This window comes from Ricinus communis, chromosome 8 (genome assembly GCF_019578655.1).
Source record: "Ricinus communis isolate WT05 ecotype wild-type chromosome 8, ASM1957865v1, whole genome shotgun sequence".
NCBI classification, from domain to species: Eukaryota; Viridiplantae; Streptophyta; class Magnoliopsida; order Malpighiales; family Euphorbiaceae; genus Ricinus; species Ricinus communis.
Genome location: NC_063263.1, coordinates 23926605 through 23942808, shown reverse-complemented (window position 1 = coordinate 23942808; position 16204 = coordinate 23926605). Strand labels below are relative to the sequence as shown.

General features: G+C 33.6%; 1 protein-coding gene and 1 non-coding gene across 2 annotated transcripts; both read left to right on the top strand.

The window, feature by feature from the left end:
• The first annotated feature begins 719 nt into the window (after window positions 1-719).
• LOC8281564 (probable receptor-like protein kinase At1g49730) lies at window positions 720-4247 on the top strand. The gene is made up of 7 exons (XM_002515826.4): window positions 720-1025; window positions 1921-2176; window positions 2398-2450; window positions 2532-2599; window positions 3503-3592; window positions 3675-3747; window positions 3847-4247. The coding sequence occupies exons 1-7, from the start codon at window positions 950-952 to the stop codon at window positions 4149-4151; spliced, it is 921 nt and encodes a 306-aa protein (XP_002515872.2). The 5' UTR covers window positions 720-949; the 3' UTR covers window positions 4152-4247.
• A 451-nt stretch (window positions 4248-4698) lies between these two features.
• Window positions 4699-4772, top strand: TRNAN-GUU. Its single transcript has one exon. It is a non-coding gene; the product is annotated as a tRNA-Asn (tRNA).
• The last annotated feature ends 11432 nt before the right edge of the window (window positions 4773-16204 follow it).

Genomic DNA, 16204 nt, shown 5'->3' with positions numbered 1-16204 from the left:
ATAAAACAAAACATTAAAATAAATCACAACTATATAATTAAAAAACATATTATATTTAAATTCCTACTAATTTGAATATAAAAATAATACTAACATGTTACTTTACATTTAAAGCTTAAGATAAAATAAAATATTTATCTATCTAAAATTGTTTGAGACAATAATTTCTATTAAAGATTAAAAACTTTTAAGTTACTTTGCACATTTCTAACACTATAGAGATACACTATATTATTTGAAACTATATCCATCTTTTTTTGTCAACGTCAATATTTTGAATTTTATATGCTCCATTAAGTAATTATTAATATAATGCACGCTTTACCTCTATATCACTTGCACTGCAGATAATTAAGTTAAAATAATAAATTCTATAATTTTTCTTAATTAAATTATAATTTCTTTATAGTAACAAAATTACTTTACTTTCAGTTATATGATTAATTGATTATAAAAAGATTTTATTGTATAATATTTTTCTATAAAACAAAAAATTCAGATGCATAAGCATAGCTAATGACAGTCCATACTCCATATGGTTTTGATAATTGAATTTCTGATTGACCTAAATCTATGAGTACAACACCAACCAAGTAAACAGTCTGCTTTACCCTGCCAAAACCCATATAATAAATATTTGTTTTCTTTTTTCACCTTGCCTTCTTTAACTATATTTAACTGTTTTTATCACTTTCCAATATTACACAAAACAGCACAGCAGTGAATAATTACAAAGTAACTAACAAGCAACGCAAACAAACTGGAACACAAAATATTAATACCCAAACAACTAGGAACTCAATAAATAGTAATAAATCAGAGAATCTTATGTCCCTTTTAACATAATTCGTTATAGAAACAGAAAACAAAGCAATGGGAGTTCACTGTACATTAACTGCTGCTGCTTATTCATTTCAAACCCAATTTTAAGGCCATTCAGGAGACAGTTATGGTAGGTGAAATGGATCGCCTGATCCGCAAGATCAGGGCTCATCTTCTTGCTTGGCTTCGTCGATCTCGTTCTGGTACATTATCTTCACTTCACTTATTAATTTCTTTATCTGGTTATGTACTTGTGATTCTTGAGCTCCAATGTTTGGTGAATTGCCTGTGAATTGCTTGAGAATTCATGGGCTTGAACTTGAAAATGCTGTGGGTTTTTGTGTGTGATTTATGTAGGGAATCTTTCCTCATCTTCTGGGGTTTCTATGACTGTTATGTTATTCACATTTTCTGTGGAGTTTATAATGACTTCATTTTGCAGAATTTAGTGTTAACTCTGTGGTCACTTTTTGCAGTTAGATTGAATTATAGAGTTGGAAGTAAAAAAATTAAGAATCGGGTTAACAAACTTTGAATATTGTAAGTCAATTGTGTTTCCATATCTGTTTTAAGTTTATGACTTTTGATCATCTAAAATATTTTGGCCTTTTTGTTGGAGATATCAAACTATTCTTACGACCTCGCATAATAGTTTAAGTTTTTGGCTGGAATGGTTATTTGATATGGTAGCAGAGCTTTTATGATCAAAATATATTATAAATTAATTAGATATTCAGGCTTCAAGTCCAATGGGTATCCGCATTCGGGTTAGAGATGTAAACTAATTTTTAGCACCTCACCTAATAGCTTAAGTTTTCGGGTGAAATGTTTCTTTGACATTTTTGTTATGACCTTGTATAAGAGCCTTTCTTTTGTCTTCAATTGACTGGCTGCAATTAAAGTCCTCTGCGCTTTGCTGGTGAAGAAATGCAGAACTTCATTCTATTCAGTCATTCGATTGCATAAGAAAAGCAAACATCACTAATTATCCTTACCATATATTATTTTGCAAGTCTGCAAATGTACAAGGAACGACACAAATAGTATTTCAATTTATGTTTAGTTTTAGCTGTTAATTGTTGATTCTATATCTTGCAGGTCCAGTATCATTTGTCAGGCGGTTCTCATACAAAGATTTAAAGATGGCAACTGATGGTTTTCAAAGGATAGTTTATAGTGATTCTCATGGCACTGCTTATAAGGCCAGATTTCAAGATGGTTACATTGCACTGGTAATGGAAGTAAAAGATCTTAATCAAGAAAATGATGTTTTCATTAGGGAAGTACAGCTCTTGGGACGCTTGCATCACCGTCATCTTCTTTCGCTTAAAGGCTTTTCCATTGGGCGTAAGAGGTTTGATGTCTAACTCCAACATTTTTCATTTTCATATTCGTGAAAGAGAAAGTTCGCGGTTCTGTCATCTGTGACATGAAGAGAAGATAGAGAATTAAGCTTATTTTGAGGATTGTTATGGCGCTATAGTGATATATATGCTGTGATTGTCTTATCATTCTTGATGTTTCTCAAATATGTTTTTTCTTCAGTTTATAAACTTATTTTATCACACTTTGCAGATTGCTAGTGTTTGATAATATAGAAAATGGGAGCTTGAAGGAGCATTTCAATGGTAATCCTCAGAGCATAACTTGTATGTGATAAATGATTGACAAAATTTGATTTCTTTTCACAAATAGATGGTTCTTAGCAGATCCTCTTAGGACTCCATTGAATTGGAAGACGAGGTTACAGATAGCCATTGGTGTGGCAGCTGCATTGGTAAGTCCCTTGTAGGTGACACATTATCTTCCAAAACTGTTCTGCAATTGCAGAAACAACTTTATGCTCAATCCTCAAAAGATTGTCACTTCTCAACAGTTTCTTCAGTTTCTTGCACTGAAATAATCACATTATTTGAACTGAACTAAAAATGTGCTATTATGCCATGCTGTCCAGGAATTGAATAATTAAAAAGGAAATGTTATTAAAATTACCCTATAAAAATCGTAGGACAGTGTGATTCCATTACCAAAAGTTAAACAGCCTTGCATGAAGTATCCAGAAACTTAGAATTAATTTCACAAGTCTGTGATAATGAGCACTTTCTTCTGTTCCTTTGGTTCTCTAAGAGATTAAATACTCCTTCGTTTGATGTTCCTTTCCTTGTTCATGAGCAAGAAGGACTAAAAGAAATACCAACTGCTTGATTGTGCATGATACCGCCTTGAACACACAAGTCCCAAATGATGTGGAATGTTGCATAGTAACGGAGCATAATGCATAAACAGTGAACAGAGAAAAAGCTGACTCCTAAATTACAATCCATGAAATTTGCAGATTTATACAATCTTTTTTTCCTTGTCTATGTGCTATGAATCGGTCGAGTCATGCGTCTTATCATTCTGTAAGTTTGCAAAAGTTCAACTTTTCCAGAAATTTGAGAACAAGTGATGTGCACATCTTTAGAATACTCAGCTGTCAAAGTGTTATCATTCCTTGATTGGCTGTGTTTAAATATTTACTTTATCACTACTACATTCTATATGGAAGTCTACGCAATTCTCTGGATCGGTCATATGCATCAATTCTATGGATGGGGAGCAGTATAGTATAAAACAAGAAAAGAAGAAAATACTGACTTACAATTAAATAGTGTTCAATTATGGTTATTTTACATTGCAGGAGTATTTGCTTCTCTTTAGTAACCTACCGACTCACCGTGTTTCTATCAGCTCAAGTAATATCATGCTAGATGAAAACTTCACTGCTAAGGTAAGTTTATTTTTCTCTTCTTCGCTTTCCATTGCTCGGACTTCAAGAAGATCTCATATAGTCATCCTGCTCATTATGACAGCTCTCCAACATTGGTCTTCTTAATTCTGTTGAAAAGTGTGTAACAACACCAACACCTCATGCCTCCTGCACAGGTGGTTTTCGACAATCACTCTCCAAAAAAGAAACTTGCTATAGGTTTGAATTGCTCTCAGTTTTAACATTTATTTTTTTGTGTAATTCTGTGATTGCAGATTGTATGGATCAGAGATGTGGGAACTTAATATTTCAGCTTGGTGTGCTAATCCTTGAGTTAATAACTGGTCAATCATCAGAGAAAGGAAGCACAGATTTAGTCCAGTGGATCCAAGGATCTCGTTTTCGCAGTTCCATGCAAAAGATGATAGACCCAGATCTTGGAAACAGTTATAATTCTAGAGAACTTAAAAATCTTTTAGCTGTAGCAAGATTGTGTATAAACTCTGGAAATGACCCAAAATTTTCCCTTCCACAGATATTTCGGTATCTGCAGAAAAAGGCAGGCTTTCCACATTATTAGTATATGCATTCATGGTTTTTTGCGCCTACGTAATTGTTTTTCGTTGTTCAAATTGAAATAAATTATTCGTAAGATAGTTCTGTTCCTTTGTCCAAAGATGTTAGCAGAAATTTTCCGATATTGAATACAAAAAAATTTGTCTCTCAGGTCCTTTACGCAATAAAATTATTATGATTTATGGGCCTTTAATATTCATCAACTTGCAAGACTGATTCTCACTTTCTTACTTTTATGCTTAATAACTAGAGACTCATGAGAATCCATGGTTTCAGATACACTGACTGAGAGATGTTATTTTCCATCCAGAACATCCACTGCCAATTCAAGACAAGACGGCAACATGATAACTATCTATTATTACAAATAACTGTGGGATATGCATATGCATATACTAGAGTTCTCTCCTATTTTCAGTTCTACCAATTAGGTGTACGTCAATTGGAATTGCAGTCATTCCTAAAGCTCTGAGTTCTCAAGTTGGAAACCGTAGCCAATAAATAAGAAGAGTTTTTTACATTTTGATGGAAGTCACCGCTACCTTAGATTCGCTGGAGTAGCTCAGTTGGTTAGAGCGTGTGGCTGTTAACCACAAGGTCGAAGGTTCAAGCCCTTCCTCTAGCGTGTTTTATTGTTTTTGGTATTCTTTTTTTTACCTAAAATTTTGTTTTTTTACATACTATTTTTTCACGCATGAATTTTAACCAATTCAACTCATTTGTTATTTTTATACTCAAAATAAAATATAATTAAATTTAAAATTAAAAACACTTCCAGTATTAAAAAAATAGTTATTCACATGAATAATTATATATTTTTAAAATATTTATTGCCATATTAATACCACTAGAGTGATAATAATCTAAATTGTATTTTTTTTAGTAATGTTAGTTTAGCATTTTCTCTACGGTATTGTATCGTGAATTTAATATTTAAAATTATTATTATTTATTTATTAAAAAAAATTAATAGACTAAATATTTATAATACTCCTAATTATTTATCAATTACAAATTTAATTTGAAATAGATTACTATCTTATAAAAGATGTATATTTAATAGAGTTTCTTATTTATAAAATTTCATTTCAATATAAATTACTAATCTCATAAAAGATCTATATTTACTAGAGTTTCTTATTTAATTTCTTAAAGAAGAATTTCTATATTTTTATCAAATTCTAATTATTTATCATTCTCCTTTTTATTAATTAATTTAATAAATTCTTGATGAATTAGATTTTTAGTTTAAAGGTTATATATCCTACAAATAGTTTGACTAATATAAATTAGTAAACAATGAATAATTATCAATATTAATTATCAATTGACACGATTAATAAATTATGATTTAGTAAAGCGTAATAACATAATATGCAGCCTTTAATAAATTTATTTTGCATCCTAATAATAATAATAATAATAATAATAATAATAATTTAGTAACTAAATTCGTTAGTGCTCATAAAATAAAATGTATTGTTAAATTTAAGTGTAAAAAGTTTAGCATAGTACTAGTGTTCACGCCACAAAATTAATGAGACTCGGTTAGATAATATTTTAAATATTATTTTAAGAGTAGGTTTAACAACCAGCTACAAGAATAAAAAAAACATAAGTAATAGAGATAACTTTCTTGACCAATGACCAAGAGCAGAACTAGACTCATGGAAGATGGATCATAGAAATAAACCACTCAGCCACTTTAGGAAAGTGAATTTACACTAGAACCTTCTATTGCACAAGAATATATAGTATAATCAAGGATTACCAATCACAGAAATTGAAAATACTTATAGAGAATCAATCAACAAAAATAATTATATAAAATTTTTTGTTTGTAAATGTATGTGTCTTACAACAAGCCTTCTATAACTATTTATAGCTGTACAATCCTATCTTAATAAGAAATCTTAATACTATACAACTTTATCCATTAGGAGTGGAGCAACTTTATCACTTAAGAATGTAAGATTGTTTACAATTCTTTAATACTATGAAGAGTCCTGAATAAATCAAAGCACCCACCAACACTTTTTTTCCATATCAAATTTCTTATAAATTGGTCACTTAATTCCAAGCTTATAGGCTCTACTATTGGGCTTTTCAAAATACCTTTAATCCTCTTATCAAAGCCCATTTTATCCTTTTAGAGCTAGAACAACCCTTTTTTAGGCTAGTGTGAATAATGCCCCTACTTTTATGAGCTATCATTTAATAAAATAAAGCCTATAAAAATCCTACCTGGCCAAAAAAGTTAACTGACCGACCCTTGACACTTTCTTCCAGGTGTCAAATATGCAATCATTCTTTTTTAGACGGGATTTCAAGCGATAGAATATTTATAAATTTTATCTATAAATTGCATATCTTTTGTCAATTTCTTCCTTTATAAACTCAATCCAAATTTTTTGTAGCCTTTTAAAATCTTCTACTAACCCTCGATTGACCTTCTCAACATATCAAAGAGAAAAGAAACATCAATTGCAGAACTGAAGTTCGGTGTAAAGAATCTGATGCTGAATTCCAGGTGTTAGCTCCTACACGCTCTCGACCCTATTCTTAAACAAGCTAAAAATGTATATGATGATCACATATGCTTTTACCAAGATGATCCACTACTTTTCACCACTCGGTCAAAAGCTTTTTATTGGGTTTTGGATCATGCCAATTCTTGCCCAAAACCCACTTTTAATTACTATTCTTGGGTAGAATCGTGGTTGTCGATTTCGAGCGCATACCCAAGTGTTTCTAGCGATTACGATACTGTAAGGCTTTTTAGCCTAATTAAGAATATGCTAACTAGTCATAAAGATTAGCATAGAGAAATAGAGTCCCACCCGGATAAATTACCGGAACACATCTTCTAATTGAATGGCGTAACTAGATTCCTTAAGAAAGCATCATCACATCGAGAGATGGATTCAGAAACCAACTGCTTTAATTGTGTATTCTAACCTATAATTTTATTATTTAATAGTGTATTACCTATAAATGCAGTATAATATTTCTACACATAAAAAATATAATATATTATAGGTCCACCTAATTCTAGATTATTTTATTGGGCCTGGCCTAATCCCCTCTGTATTGATTAACCTAGTTAGCTATTTGATTATATGCAAAAGGCATATTTAGTCTAAGCCCAATTTTATTTGTTAAGTCCAAATTTATCGACCTTTAATCCTAAATAGGCTATATCTTGCACGCCAAAAGCCTGTCTTAATTTTTGAAATCTAAATGGATCAGTTTATTAATTATACATGGCAAAGCTTACCTAGATCTAATTAGGTTCTATGATCAAGCCTAATTCACCATATTTTTATTCTACTAGACTAAATATTACATGCCAAGGTCTAATTCGCAAGCCTAAGTCTGTATGAACTATTTTTAGTTAATAATTAAACAAGCAAATAGTTGTCCACTATTTTACAGATTATAGATATATAAAATTGGCAAGCAAAAAAAAAAGAAAAAATAATAAAATTACATTCCCAAAAATAAAAATAAGCAAAAAAGAACTAGCAGAAATGGCTAAAACCGGTGAAACCTGATCATCGGGAGAAAATCCATCGAAAACTAGCAAAAATGGGTGAATAAGGAACGAACAACCGATCGACTGTAAGGTAGAGCTAATCGGCTCTAGGCTTGATTCCTAGGCCGATTCGAGCTTTAGGCAATAGACAAATACTCCAAAATCTCTAAAAAATCAATATACACACATAATAACAAAAAGATCGATTAATATATGAAAAACAAAGCAAAATAAAGAGATTAACTAAATTTTAAAGTAAAAACAATATCAATAAGCTTTAAGCAGTTTGACAACAGATAATTAACACAAAAGCAGATTTTAACAGATAATCAGCTAAATATGGCAACTTAATCAAAATTTTAAGAGAACGACTATTTCATAACATAATCATGATATTCTATTAAGAAAATGGTAAAAAGCTTAGATCTGACACGCAATCTTATAATAGTTATCAGATTCAAAATGGTAACATACAGAAGCAACAAAAAACAAATCCTAAGCATGCTTCTAAATTATAAACAAAATCACAAGAGGAAGACAAATATATGATGAGATGATTGAGTTTTTAGGAACCCTCAAATTGTCATCATATTCAACAGATCCTTAGTCTTAGGAATAGAGAAATAGGTTAATCCATAGATAGGGTAGGGATCTAAGGTATTTGATGGGTTTATGTTTTGCTTTTTGGAAATCACAGTATGTTCACCAAGTTATCAGTTATTTTTTTTGTCCAGAGTTGCTAACCCGCTAGCTTATGGTTTCTTTTTCTATTTATAAAGAAAGTGAAGAATACCCTGAAGACTAGGATAATCATTCCCTTTAATTAAAGATAATTCCATAGAATTATTGATAATTAAAGGGATTATCAAAATCCTTTTACATCGACAAATACAGTTTTTAAATAAATAGGATAATTATCAATAAGAATTTGTTTAATTATAAAAAATAATTAAAAGCTAGATAATTATTAATAAAAACTTTTTAGAAAGTTTATTTTAATAATTATTAATGTTTAAAATTAGAAAATATTGAAAAACATCATGAAAATCTTCTTTTTAAATTTTGGGCCAATTGGCATTATGTACAGCTGGTCGACTTTATGTATATTCGATCAGTTGTATGTAGAACCGATTGGCTCTAGGTTGGCTAGTTTTTAAAATTTTTGCAAATTAGTCCCTATACTTGGTAATTTGATTGATTTTGATCCCAAAACTTAATTATTTTGGTTAATTTAGTTCAATTTGATTTTGAGAAACAATATTTAACTTAACTACTTATAACCTTAATTAGGACTTTGACTTTTTCCAATTTCGTGAGACTCGAGAGGAATATGAACTTTCATTATCTAGCTTTTTGTAATTTTCTCGATATTTAGATTTAAAAAATGGATACTTATAATTTGCCTCCGGTTTTTTGAGATTTATAAACATATTCATGATGAAATAAATCGGTACAAGTCATAAACATCACGAATACAATAAAAAAGGATATAAGAGCTATATAAGCAAAGCTTTACAGGCTTGTAGTATCTTGGAGACCTCCCTTCGAGTAAACTGTGTATGGAGAATTCATCTAGCTTTTTAGTGTATATTTTCTATCTAGCTTGTATTTGATACTTCACTCGTCGCATCTTGAAGACCTCCCTTCAAGATAAATGCATAGACCTTCCTTTAGCTTTGTATTTTTTTTTCTTCTAAAACTAATATTGTGCAAAAATTTCTATTTGGCTTGATTTAAGGACTTCGCCCGTCATATCTTGAAGATCTCCCCTCAAGATAAATGCAGAAGCCTCCCTCTAGCTTTATGGATTTTTCTTCTAAAACAAATTTGGTGCAGAATCTCTATTTGGCTTGATTTTGGGACTTCATCCGTTTCTTCGAATTTCTTAGTGGTGGGCATTTTCGCTGCTAATTGTTGAAGTTTTCTTAGTTACCTTATGCTTCAGGTTAGAAAGAGTTATGATTCGGTAATTTTCTCACTTCCAGGTGTTGAATTAGTAAGTTCTTTGTATTCTTTGATAATTTCCACTTCCGGGTGAAGAAAAGTGATTTCCCCTTTCAAGGACCAAACTAGTAATTTTGCCAGCTAGGGGCCAAAATATAATTTGACAATTAGGATCAAAATGGTAATTTTTCATTTTAGGACATATATCTTCTTTTTTTCTTTTTTTCTTTATATTCTCATTCTAACATTTTCTCTAACTTCTATTAAACTTTCTTTGATTTCTCTCTTAATCCTCAACCCAAATTCGCTCAAATTCATACCAAATTGTCGAGTTCTTTATCCATATCTTTAGGCCACACCATGCTAGAACGACTTGGGTTTGATGAAAGGAGAAGTAATTCCTCTTTTGGCCAAATTGAGCATGCATTGAGTTTTTTTGACCATCGATGTGTTATTTTCTCTTACTATTCTTTTGATGTGTGCTAAGTCAAGCAAGACTATGACCTAAGGCAGTGTATCTATCAGTGGAGTATAACTAACGGCGAGTACCAAGTGTCGTATTCCCCAAAGAACGTGTGAACCTAAATCTATTCAATCTTCTCTGTTATCTAATCACAGAAAAAAATGGTGTTAATGAATAATTCCTAAATTAACTAATAGCTACTCTAATTGTTATCGAACTACGTATACTAGGGAATGATTAATTCAAGTAAAGGAATAACCCTTTGGGAATTCTTGTCTCTAAGGAATGGAAATTAAGGGTGGAATTGATTGATTGAATCCAATTTCCGTGGGAAAATCTCTACACAATTAATGCCTTTTTTAAGGACACTAACATCTTAACTTAGATTAAATAGGTTGAAATCTCTTCCTAACTCTAATTACCTAAATTAGCATTATGTACCATTTAACACTATTGAGAGTTGTTAATTCTCAATCCGGTAGAACGAACATCCTATCTCTAGGCGAATTCAATTCTAGGTTGCAAAGGACAATCCAAACCTAAACATCTTTCTCAAGATCATTCAAATTTCAAAAATCATTCAACAAGATATGAAGAACAAATCAATAAATACTTCTATTACAAACCAATATTGACGATCAATACATTTAATTCAAAATTGAAGTACAAAACTCCCTAGATAAAGAACCCCAATGCGTTAATAAGTTTAGCTAATCATGTTCATAATCACAACCAACAAGAATTCAATTACAAAAAATGAGTAAAGGCAGAGGAACCCGAATACACCCTTGGATGAGAGTAAATAGCTCCAATTCCTTGTGCCTAATCTTGGATCGATTCTTGTTCCTCTTACTCGGATTGAAACCAATCGATAATCCTCGCCAATCTTTGATCTTCGAAGAGAATCCAAGTGAAACCTTGATCCAAGTCTCTTTTTTCCCTTAGTTTCAACTCAGAAAACCCTTAGACAGAGAAAAAGATGAGTTTTGGACGTTCTAACCCTTGTTGCCTCCCTTTTTTTCTTTTCTTTCTTTTTAAATGAATTTGACCAGCTGCCATGAACATGGCTGTGTTGATGCCCGTGTTCCCAACACGTTCTGGTGTTGATGCCCGTGTTACTCTCTGTGGTCGTGCTCCCTAAAAACCCCTTTTTTCTTTGATGTTTGATGCATCCAATACGGCTGTGTTGGTGGCCGTGTTGGAAACACGGCTAGTGTTGAATCCAACACGACCGTGTTAACCTTCCTCATGGGCATACTTAGCTTGTTTCGACAGCTTTGACATCCAATTATGCTCCAATTCTTCCCTTTATCATACTTTGACTTCTTTTGGACCTAATGCACACAAAAAGACACATAGGGTGAGTGTTGGGACCAATTCACATCCAAATGTACATAAAATCAATCTTAAAAATCCCATTTAGATGTATGTATTTTACACACATCAAATAACCCCACACTTAGCTCATTGCTTGTCCTCAAGCAATAAAAAGTAAAATAAGGAAAATAAACCACTAAGGAACAACACTTGAATTGACAGACAAGCTAGGGAGCTCCTGCACATATCCTTAACAAGCGTAAGTCAAACAAAAAGAAACGAACCAATCAATTCAAGTATCACAACCAAGATGCCAATAATTCGCAAAACACTGTCTCAACAAAATTATTCAAAACCAACTCCTCACCAGATTCACTCTAAATCACTCAAAGTATTTAAAGGGTAGTGTTTAATCGCTCAATGCATCAACTACTGCCTTACTTACTATATGCTTGCTCTTAAATCCTACTCCTACCACTTATGGAGAGTCAACAACCATGTCAAGAGGTCTTTATAAAGGTTGTAATGAGGATTAAATAGGGGTAGGTAAATTTGGTTAGAGTTGAACCTATGGTGTTCTGCAATGAAATACATGACCTGCACACAAGTCACAATGATCACAAGGGGTAAACAATGGACAGTAGTCCAAGGTGGGAAATAGGAATCAAGTTAAAATGTAAACTCTGAGAAGCAATTAAACAATTAGCTTACTTACTTTCTTTCTTTTCATCACCCTTCCCTCTTATTCTTCTTATTATATTTTTTCTTCTTTTTTTTCGTCTTTTTTTTTCTTTTTCATAAGGAAAGAACATATTCTTTTGGATTGAAGTAAGCTACTACAAGATTTCAACGCTATTCCGAAGACAAATATTCCCAATCAAAACAACTCATGTGCAGAATCATAACCCAAAGCAGAATAAAACTAAGTGGCAATGAAATATGATAAAAAATGGTGAAAGAGGGGGTTATCTACAGAATCAATAAACGAATGAAGGCTATTTGGCTAGAATGAAAAACCTAAGTGCCTCTATCATACCAAAGTGTTAAACTCTCCTTATGGCCCTCATAAGCATTACCGAGCAAGTTCTAAAAGTAAAGACAGTAATTGGCACTCTCAACAAGAAATAAATACAAGCATATAAAGTGTATGCTTACAATTTAGGCTCAATTTCTCACAAGTGTGCTTTTGAGTAGGTTCCAAACAAAAATCATCAAAACAAAATTAGATAAACCAAAGCAACTTAGTACAAAACTCAAACTAATTATCTTACATTCTTCCGCAAGACTCAACACTATCAGTTTTACCCGATCACATGGACATAAACAGGATTTCCAAAAGCAAGTCAACAGTAAAAGCATCAAAACAAAGTGAAAAATTTTCAAAATTTTTACAAAAAATTGCACAAAGAATAAATAAATAACTGAGATGGGATAATTGAAATGCAATATATACACTAGGTAAGGAACTGAATTTCATATACAAAACAATAAAACATGAAAGAAAGTGTATATTAATATCACCACCCCACACTTGAAGGACACACTATCCTCAGTGTACAAAATATAAGAAATGCAAAAGGAAAAAGAAATAATACTGCCCTGACTATAGCTCCAGGGTGAAAAGAGGTGCATCATCAGGTATATCGGTTGTGGTGGAGGAGTGGCTGCTCTCTGAGGGTCAGAAGTAGTGTCACATGCAGGAGCAAAAACCAACTGTAAAACCTAATCACCTAAGTTCACATAATTCAAACAAAAATTAATATCCAAAATGGAAAGAGAAAAAAAAATGAAAACTAAAGAATTAAAATGAAAATAAAAGAAACAAGCTTCTTTAAAGTTATAAGCCGGACTTTATTCTTTTCTTTGAATCAGAAATGGAGCGCCCAATTCACATGCTCCTCCACATCCAGTGACCCTCCAAGGTAATGCTTAAACCTCTGCCCATTAACCTTGAAATTTCCCTTTTTCGGATGATGTACTTTAACCCCACCATAAGGGAAGACTTGCGTCACTATAAATGGCCCCGACCAACAACTCTTCAGCTTCTCTGGAAATAAACGGAGACGAGAGTTAAATAACAACACATTATCTCTTACGTTAAACTCCTTCAAATTTTTCAATCGCTTATCATGCCATTGTTTGGTCTTCGTCTTGTAGATTATTGAATTTTCATAGGCTTGTTGACGCCACTCCTCTAGCTCATTTATTTGCCACTGCCTTTGTCTACCTGCGCTATCCAAATCAAAGTTAAATGATTTAAGTGCCCATAACACTTTATGTTCTAGCTCCACAGGTAAATGACAACCTTTTCCATACACAAGCCTAAAGGGAGTGAACCCTGTAGAAGTCCTATAGGCAGTTCTAAATGCCCATAAAGCATCATCTAGCTTTGTAGTCCAATCTTTCCTACTGGCTCCTACAGTTTTCTCTAAAATGCGCTTAAACCCCCTATTAGTAACCTCTACTTGCCCACTCGTTTGTGGGTGATAAGGCGTGGAGAATCATTGAGATACTTCATATCTTTTAAACACTTTCTCAAGTTGAGAATTACAGAAATGGGTTCCCCTATCACTAATTAATGCTCGAGGTGTTCCAAACCTAGAGAATAGTCTCTTAAAGAACCTCACAACTACCCTAGCATCATTAGTAGGCAAGGCTTGTGCCTCAGGCCATTTAGAAAAATATTCAACAGCCACCATTATATACTTGCATCCATACGAAGAAGGAAAAGGACCCATAAAACCAATGCCCCAAACATTAAAAATTTCCAACACTTATATACTATGTTGAGGCATTTCATCTCGGGCAGAAATATTACCTGACCGTTGGCATGCATCACAAACCTGGACATATGCTCGTGCATCCTGGAAGATAGTCAGCCAGTATCCATAACCTTCCTGGCCATATGGTTTGCGGCTTGGTGTCCACCAACCGGTCCCTCATGACAATGCTTGAGAATTTGAATGATCTCCTCCCCATATACACACCTCCTGATAATTTGATCTGCACAAATTCTAAACAAGAAGGGGTCATCCTAAATATAATACTTCAAGTCAGCAAAGAATTTCTTCTTTTGCTGGCCCGTCATACCCTTTGGGAGTACCCTTGCAGCCAAATAATTTGCATAATCAGAAAACCAAGGAATAGCATTTGCCACCTGCATTGAGCATAGGTGCTCATCCGGAAAGAAGTCATCGATCTCTTTCTCATTAAGCTCCTCCAAGTGCGGGTTCTCTAATCGAGCAAGATGGTCTGCTGCAAGATTTTCAGCTCCTCGTTTGTCCTTAATTTCCAAGTCAAATTCCTGTAATAGAAGAACCCAACGAATCAATCTTGGCTTAGAATCATGCTTTGAAAATAAATACCTTAAAGCAGAATGATCTGTGTAAACAATTTGTCTTTGACAGCACAAGGTAGGAATGGAATTTGTCAAAAGCGAACACGACAGCTAGGAGCTCCTTCTCTGTGGTTGTATAGTGTTCTTGGGCATCCGTAAGCATCTTGCTAGCGTAGTAAATAGGCTGGAATTTCTTCTCCTTGCGCTAGCCTAAAACAGCTCCAACTGCAAAATCACTAGCATCGCACATAAGCTCAAAGGGCAGCTCCCAATCAGGAGAAACCATGATGGGAGCCGTGGTTAGTTTTTCCTTTAATAACTCAAAAGCTCTTAAACAATCATCATCAAATTCAAAAGGTATATCTTTTACTAGCAATTGAGTTAAAGGCCTAGCAATCTTAGAAAAGTCCTTAATGAACCTTCTATAGAACCCTACATGCCCTAAGAAACTTCTAACAGCCCTAACCGAAGTAGGGGGAGGTAGTTTACTTATAACTTCTACTTTAGCTCTATCTACTTCCAACCCTGCATGTGACACTTTATGTCCTAAGACTATACCCTCTTGGACCATAAAATGACATTTTTCCTAATTCAACACAAGGTTAGCTTCAATACACCTAGCTAACATCCTTTCCAAATTTCGCAAACAATGGGAAAAAGAGTTACCAAATACAGAGAAGTCATCCATGAAGACCTCCATCAACTCCTGTATCATGTCATGGAAAATGGCCATCATACACCGCTGAAAGGTCGCAGGCGCATTACACAAGCCAAACGGCATCCTCCTTTAGGCAAAAGTGCCATAAGGACAAGTGAATGTCGTCTTTTCTTGGTCTTCTAGTGCTATGGGAATATGAAAATAACCAGAAAAACTGTCAAGGAAACAATAATACTTATGGCCTGAAAGCCTCTCAAGCATTTGATCGATAAAAGGAAGGGGAAAGTGGTCCTTTCGGGTTGCGTCATTCAAGCGTCGGTAGTCTATGCAAACCCGAAAGCCCGTTAGCGTTCGTGTAGGGATCAACTCCTCCTTTTCATTTTTCACCACCATCATGCCCCCTTTCTTGGGAACCACCTGCACAGGACTCACCCAAGCACTGTCAGAAATAGGGTAAATTAAACCTGCATCAAGAAGTTTAATTACCTGCTTTTTAACCACCTCTTTCATACGAGGGTTCAACTGCCTTTATGGCTGCACCATCGGTTTGAACTCATCCTCCATCAAAATCTTGTGAAGGCAGTAACTCGGGTTTATTCCTGGTATGTCAGCCGTCTTATACGCAAATGCCTTTGCATACCTTCTCAAAATCAGCACCATCTCCCTCTCCTCAGGTGTGAGATGAGCGGAAATAATAACCGGTAAGTGCTTTGCTTCATCTAGGTAGGCATACATTAAGTGCGCTGACAACTCTTTCAACTCAAGACCGGGCGGCTTCTCCAAAGAAGGCTTCAGCTTCTTTA

What these genes read in the sequence shown, in the direction of transcription:
- LOC8281564 (XM_002515826.4), top strand. Translation starts at nt 950, where the DNA reads ATGGTAGGTGAAATGGATCGCCTGATCCGCAAGATCAGGGCTCATCTT. An exon ending in GCTTCGTCGATCTCGTTCTG is followed by an intron (nt 1,026 to 1,920) that starts GTACATTATCTT and finishes TATATCTTGCAG; the next exon opens with GTCCAGTATCATTTGTCAGG. An exon ending in ATGAAAACTTCACTGCTAAG is followed by an intron (nt 3,593 to 3,674) that starts GTAAGTTTATTT and finishes TCATTATGACAG; the next exon opens with CTCTCCAACATTGGTCTTCT.